At 35.9% G+C, this 7,305-nt stretch overlaps 1 protein-coding gene across 1 annotated transcript; it reads right to left on the bottom strand.

Moving 5' to 3' along the window:
• Positions 1-1,665: 1,665 nt before the first annotated feature.
• On the bottom strand, positions 1,666-5,226 carry LOC140776833 (mitochondrial succinate-fumarate transporter 1). Its single transcript, XM_073120716.1, has 2 exons — positions 4,729-5,226; positions 1,666-2,436 (listed from the first exon to the last, which is right to left on the bottom strand). Exons 1-2 carry the CDS (start codon positions 5,179-5,181, stop codon positions 1,900-1,902), a joined length of 990 nt encoding a protein of 329 aa, XP_072976817.1. The 5' UTR covers positions 5,182-5,226; the 3' UTR covers positions 1,666-1,899.
• Between the last annotated feature and the right edge of the window lie 2,079 nt (positions 5,227-7,305).

The raw sequence follows: 7,305 nt of genomic DNA, 5'->3' as shown, positions 1-7,305 counted from the left end.
TTGGCAATTAGCAGCTCCACCTAAGGCCATAACAGATGCAACATCACGATGGCCCGAGTCAATCTTACGTTGAATTGAATTGGCTAACTTGTCACATTTTCAAATCGAATCTTTCCTTCTTTTCCAGAGTTGAAGGAAACCTATTTGGAGAGACCAGAGGTGGTTAAGCTCGAGTTTGAAAAGGAGGATCAAGCCAGTGGAGACCTCACCAAATCCATTTGAATTCGAGCTAGAGCTGATTAAATCTACCTTATTGTGCCAATCGAATGTGGTTGAATTTGAGTCATATTCGGCTCCCTCTTTTTGTTTCCTTGATGAACTGAAGATGCTTAACACAACTGACCTAGATTTATGAGTTCATTGCAGAAGGCTAAGAAGGTGTGGGTTGGACCCGAGTAAGCTCATTAGGTGACAAATCCATGCAGGGAATTGAAAAGAGAGTTAGCGGTTGGATTTGTGGTTGATATGTGTGCAACTCAACATAATGCTGATAAATGGAGAAAAGCAAAGGACTTGCTTACCGGGGAAGTATCTCAATGATATAAGGAGATTTTCTCCTTATGGTCGCTGAAGAACTTTTTAGTGACTTTTGCACTTTTGGTTGAATGTTTATCCTAGTTTAAATTAACCATTTTTCTCTTTTAAAAGCTGGTAACTCAAGTTGGGGCAAACATTCAGTCACTGGTGCAGAGATCGGCGGGGCAACATGAGATTTTGAGTTGGAGATTATGAACCACTTTTCTGACTTCACACCTTGAGGACAAGATGAGGAAAGCATTGTGGATTGATACGGTTTGGCTATAAGGGTGAACACAACCACATTGGGTTCAACACCTAGAGAGAAGTTAAGACATTTAACATACATCCCCCCGTCTATTTGTCTATTTGCTTTTGCTTTTTCTTTGTTTATTAGTTTGATTTCGCAATTAGATCGTATGATTGCTATATTTGCTTCTTAGTCATTCGCTTATATGTATTAGTCAGACTTGAGTTTGTTCGATCCGGCTAATCGAGACAAGACAAAGAGACACTTATAAAAAATATGGTGTACACCTAAGTTAACCATCTTTTAGAATATTGAAAATCCTGCCACCTTGTCTCTCTCTGTCTCCTCTCTTATTTGACCTCTCCAAGCTGTGGCCGATCATTATCGATTTGACCCTAGGTGACTATTCAGCTTCTCCCTCATCCCTTCTTCCCTTCAACTGAGCAATCCCTACACCTACACCTCCATTGCCACCACCAACCATCAAGGCCAACCACCACCACCATATTGGCTTCCATTCCACCATCCACTCCCATAGATTCATGCCTTCACCCTTGATTTACCAACCCTCAAAATCTCTAATTGTTTAAACTGTAGGATTATAAAAACTTCCCATCTCAAGGATCTGTGGTAAATTTCACTACGAATGTCGATCATTAGACGGACAGGTACGTAACAATAACTTTATCAAATCAAAAAGGAAAAAAAGAAAGAATAAAACAACAATTTCATCTATTAATAAGAAACCAAAGCTATCTCCAGGCAGACCAAGTCAATATTTATTTCCAGGCTACCAACAATGAATACATTTTTTTTTTCTCGGAAAACAATGGATATATATACCTGCACAGAGAGGTCACATAGAAATAACTCTACAAAAAAATGACTAAATCAACCTCTTGAATATTGATAAACTCCATGGCTGAGGTAAAAGCCATTAGCATTAAAATTTTGATGCCAACCAACATCAGGTACATTTGAACTCAGATATGGTCAATCTTCTCAGCAATGAGAAGGCTCAACCAACTTTGTTTGCTAGTTAATATGCCTCATCTCTGTCAAGAATTGCAGAATTGGAATGAAATAAAACTGAAACACAACAGAATTTTTAATGAAGATGCACGAGTGATCAATCATAAGTGAGCACTCTGTAAGTATCTTCTTTCATAGAATCCAGTCACTTGGTCGGCAACAGCCCACATTATTGCTTGCCCAGGTGGAATCCTCATAAGCCTGGGAAGCAAACCCTTCCAGAGGGCAAGCAATCCTTCTTCAGCATAAATTGTTCGTATTGCGTGGACCATGCCCTTGTATTTGGTATTATCACCTGATTTGCCTTGCGCCATCAGCCTTGTCTTTACAACATCAAAGGGCCCTGTACAGATGGGCCCAGCTGTTCCTGCTAGGAAACCTGATATCATGGATTGCCATGGCTGAAGGGCCTTCCCATCCCCTTCATGTTTCTTCCAAAGAAGGATATCAAATGCATTCTTGGCAGTGAACATGGCAGCTTGGTTCGTCCCATTGCGCATAACTGTTGGTGCCGCTCCAGCCCAGAGCCCTAAAATGCCTTCTTCATGGATGATCATCTTTGCACAATGTATCGGTCCTTTGTATCTCAAAAGCTCAGGGCTCAGTCCTTTTTGTTGTTGCAACCTGATTTTAACCACCTGCACTAATACCACAAATTAAAACTATGTAACTGAGACTACAGTCAACTAACCAAAAAGAGTGGGAAACTTGAGTCACTTGATGAATACTTGCAAGTCTGTTTACAGAAAACTTGTATACTGCAGCCAATTAACGAGAAAGAGTGGACACCTTGTAGACTACAGAATCTAGCGATTTTACTTCGAAGAACACTCATACAAAAACCATGTCATTATCTTCTTTGTTCTGAAATTTCTCCCCTTAATATAACAAAAATAGGGTCAGCTCTGTTTCTCATCATCATCAAGTATGTTTATAGTGAGATGGTTTATTTCATGAACTTTAAATGACAAAAAATATCTCCTTTAGATATGTTACAAGATTCAGCTATGTCGCTAGAGTGCTGTTAGCAACATCAATACCGAGCAGACGGCAGCTAGAATATCAACAAAAGAAGCTCAGACATAGAAGGAATGCTCCTCACTTATATTTGAGATTTAGAGCCCAAGATTCATCGAACAATACTGTTAATCAAAAGGAACAATGCAATAGAAGGAAACAGATCAAAGAAGGCTAAAAGTTAGAAACTCATGGGTAAATAAGAAAGAAAAATAGTTGATCAAAAGTTTCAGCAATATTAGTTGTCTGCCAGCATTAGATTGTTGAACAATGTGAGTGAAAAGGCGGTGAAAACTTGAACCAACTTATTCATAATTATAGATACAGTCTGGTATCACAGGTTATTGACTATATGATGCCTAAAATGCTCCAAGTCTGATATAAAGATGATCCTACCTGATGGACATGAAATTGGGTCTTATATGAAGAATTATGACAGGTGATCTTTTTGTTCGCATCCAAAAACTGATAACGTGTAACATGACAAAAACTTAATAAAAGTAAAGAAGTTTCACTCAACCAAAGCAACTGCATGATTTCGACAAACTCAAGATAAGCAATGTTTAAAAAAACACACACCATTCTGAGCAAAATAAACACTGCCATAAGAGTTGCATGCATCAAATGAATAGGAAAACAACTTAAGGAACTTGAAGTTTGGGAGAACAAACCAATCTTAAACAATAGGTGCAAAATAGTATTTAGAGGTTTAGAGGTTACATTTTAATCCCCTCAATTCTCGCTCTGTATCACTTTCCTCCCCTAAAAAAAAAGTGGACACATACACCTCATGAATTATCTAATTATATCACACAACCCTCTCTATCAATATTTTATTAAAAATTTCGATAGAAATAATCTTAAAAACTTAATTAACTTAATAAATGGACAGAAAATATCCTTGTTTTTCTTCTATATCCTTCATCTTCTCCTTTAGCTGTTTCTATAGTAACTTCTTCAAATATTAAACTATAAACCAATCTTCTCTAATTACTTCAAAATCTATTCATAACAGGAGAGAGAAAAAGAAAGGATGTTCTTGTCCATCTAATTAGTTAGCTAATTTTTTAACAATTTCTCTAACCGAATTTCTAATGAAGAGAACTTAGTGATACAATTAGATAATTTACAGGGTGTATATGTTCACTGTTCTTCTTGAGGGGATGAAAGTGATATGTCACATCTAAAGTGCTATAAAGGAGATGTACAGGTAGATTGCTGTAAGAGCTACAAATTCAGAAATACAAGCAATAACTTCACCCAAGTGTGTATTATTGAGTATTGACTATATATGAACAGCTTAATGTGCAACTTGGTCTCATTAAAACATAAAACAGGTATGTGTACTGTGTTAACCTAGAAGTTCCGTTGTTTCAAGTTGAAATATCAGCACATAAGTCAACCATATACATAGCAACATTCAAACTAAAAGTTATCTACATTAAGACTATCAAATTGGCAACGCTGGTCAGATCTGAATTATTTCTCAAAAAGCAATTGGCGTGCTGTTGTGGCACAAAGTTATGATGTAGCCAAACAATCTCTATTCCAATTTTACATATTAAAGAGGCATCTGTGTGTAAATGCCTACCAATAAAATTTCTAGAGGGAACGATCATTGACTTTGTAAACGCACATACCTAATTTTTAATTCACTAAAAGTTTTCTTAAGCAAAGTACATTATGTGTATCATTCCATTTTTTTTTTTTATTCTTTCAACTAAAAGCCACGAAATCTAATATTAAATCCGATTGCAACCTTATTTCCACAATCTCCTAATGATAACTTATGTGCCAAAAATTCATAAGCAAAAACAGGGGGGAACTTATTCTTAGGATCATTTCCTCAAACATCACGAAGGCATCAAGCAAACTAACAGAGGCATTTCCTAAATCTGGCAAAGCAATGTCACCTCGAAGGGGGTAACGATGAGCAGCGCCTCGAGCACCCCGGCCCCGAATCCCGAGACGAGCCTAGCGCGGGTGGATAGGTGCCCGGTGTCGGGGTCCTTGAACCCGGACTGGAGAAGAGCGTTGGAGCCCATGCGAAGTGTGTACTTGAGGGTCAAGTGCGTGGCGAAAGGGGTCAAACCCTTCCACAGAGCTCGGACCCCTTCGGTCCTCGTCACCGTGGCGGCGCAGTGCGCGATGCCGCGGTACGATCCACCGCGGTCGAGTTGTAACCGCGTCTTGATGACGTCAATGGGTTGGAGGCACAAAGCCTCCATGGTGCCGCCCAGGGATCCAGACACCGCCTTCATGTAAGGGGGAATCGTAGTGGAAGGAGAAGGAGGAGGAGTCGATGGGTCTGGGGTGCGAGGGGAGCCATCGCCAACTCCGGTGGAGACGGCGGCGGCTGATGGCATCTGGGAAGTGGGGGGAGAGAGAGTGGATGGGCGTTAATTTTTATTATTTTTTTACTTAATTTCATTTTCCAATTATAAAAGGAAACTTTAGTTATTCCATGTGAAATAAAATTATTTTAGTTAATAAGTACTTGTCCTTGGTTAGCATTTTTTGGGGGCCGGAAACATTGCACTCTCCCATCTTAGATTCCTTAAAGAGTACAAAAAATATATATAATTTAAATTATTTACAGAACTTAAATAAGTACTAGTGCTCGGTAAACGTTGCTAATGAAGATGCTGCTGGATTAGTTGGTTTTTCACATGTCCTTGTATTATGCAGAACTTACTTGTATTTTTTACACTTAATTATGATGTAGTATCTTTTAATATTACTTAGATTTTTTATGTCTGCTACTTTTGTTCTCTCCTCTTCTTCTCAACTTTTTAGGCTTATCAGGTGGCCTTCATATTTTTTGTAGTAATATTTAGTCACAATTAAAATGTCTCCACATAGATTGATTTGGAATAAAGGTGATTACACGACTGTAAATTATAATAAATATATCTTTGTAATAGTAAGAACTAACATAATTTTTCGGTTGACTTCTATAAAAAAAGCAAGATAGAAACCACACTGCATAAGAATAAGGAATATCAATTAAGTCCCATTCTTTATGTGCACAAGTGCCCTTGTAAGTCAACAATATAACTTATAGGACTTGAAGTATTTGTGACCTCAAATATCTTATTCCCCGCATAAATCATATGATAATGTCTTGCAAGTGCTTCTCCAATTTTTTTCTGAATTTTATTACGCAATTTCTCCTTAAACTTTTTTCCAACTTTAAAAAGTTGTTGGAATCTTTGACATAAGTTGTCTTCAAATTATCTCCATCATTGTGGCAATTGATTTATTTCTACCATTCTTAATATAAATATTGAATGATCCACTATAATTGTTCACAATTCTTGCGCACCTAACTATTATGCTAAATTTGCTCCTTGCCCAATATCATGGAGGCTCTTTCATTAGCCAATCCCATGTGTCATTGTTTTTATTTTTCATTTGACAATCAAACTCTTTAACTATGTAAACTAATGTTGCTCCCCATATTAAGTTCCTATATTCCTTCCCTTTAAAAATTTTGCATCCATATAATGCATGTAATATCTATGCTCTATTTAAGGTTCTCAAATATTTGAACCAAGCCCTATAAAGTAAATATATAAACATGTGGTTCATTAATAGTAACAATAAACATATAAATTATACATATAAATAATAATCAAAACTTCATGCCTAATGTAAACATATAAATAGTAACCTAATCAGTAACATATAAAATAAACATATAAATATATAAATAGTAATCTAATTAGTAACCGTAACCGTGGTATAAATCTTCAACTCTCAACTTACATATAAACTTATAAATAAGCAGTAAACTAAACCTTCAACTCTAAACTTTATGCCCAATATAAACATATAAATAGTAATCTAATTAGTAACATATAAAGTAAATATATAAATATATAAACAGTAACATAAACCTTCGACTCTAAACTTACATATAAACCTATAGATAAACAGTAACCTAAATCATATACATGTAAAAACTAACATAAACTTAAACAAAAAAATACAGTAAACTTGCAGATATTATACTCTTAAAGAATTATCCATTAGCAATACAAATAGTCATATATATGTAAACACTAACATAAACTTAAATAGAAAACAAAAATAGTAAACTTATAACATTAAATAGTGAATTTATACATTATCTATTACTAATGAAATTTCACCACTTCTTTTTAGGCCTTTCAATTAGTGATACCAAATTCTCCAAAAATTAAGTTCAGCTATTTTACACTCTAGCTCAACGACTGTAATTGCAATATGAAATATTTGATTATTTCTATATCTACCAACTACATGAATAAGCTGGCCACCATAAGATATTTTTAAATGATATGCATCAAAATCTAAATCTACTTATTTGTGCACCATATGATACAAACAACCTCTAGAACATAGTGAGATTTTTTTAAATAGCCCGATTAACCTTCAACCTAGCATAACTCTCTGGATTCTTTGCTATTGTCATTTCATAATAATCTCTCAATCTCATATATTACGTA

The sequence above is a fragment of the Typha angustifolia genome, chromosome 14 (assembly GCF_048772165.1).
Source record: "Typha angustifolia cultivar Huaian chromosome 14, ASM4877216v1, whole genome shotgun sequence".
NCBI lineage: Eukaryota > Viridiplantae > Streptophyta > Magnoliopsida > Poales > Typhaceae > Typha > Typha angustifolia.
The sequence above is the reverse complement of the archived record's forward strand: the minus strand, read 5'-3'. Positions and strand labels throughout refer to the sequence as shown.

What these genes read in the sequence shown, in the direction of transcription:
- LOC140776833 (XM_073120716.1), bottom strand. Translation starts at nt 5,181, where the DNA reads ATGCCATCAGCCGCCGCCGTCTCCACCGGAGTTGGCGATGGCTCCCCT. An exon ending in TCATCGTTACCCCCTTCGAG is followed by an intron (nt 2,437 to 4,728) that starts GTGACATTGCTT and finishes GTATTAGTGCAG; the next exon opens with GTGGTTAAAATCAGGTTGCA.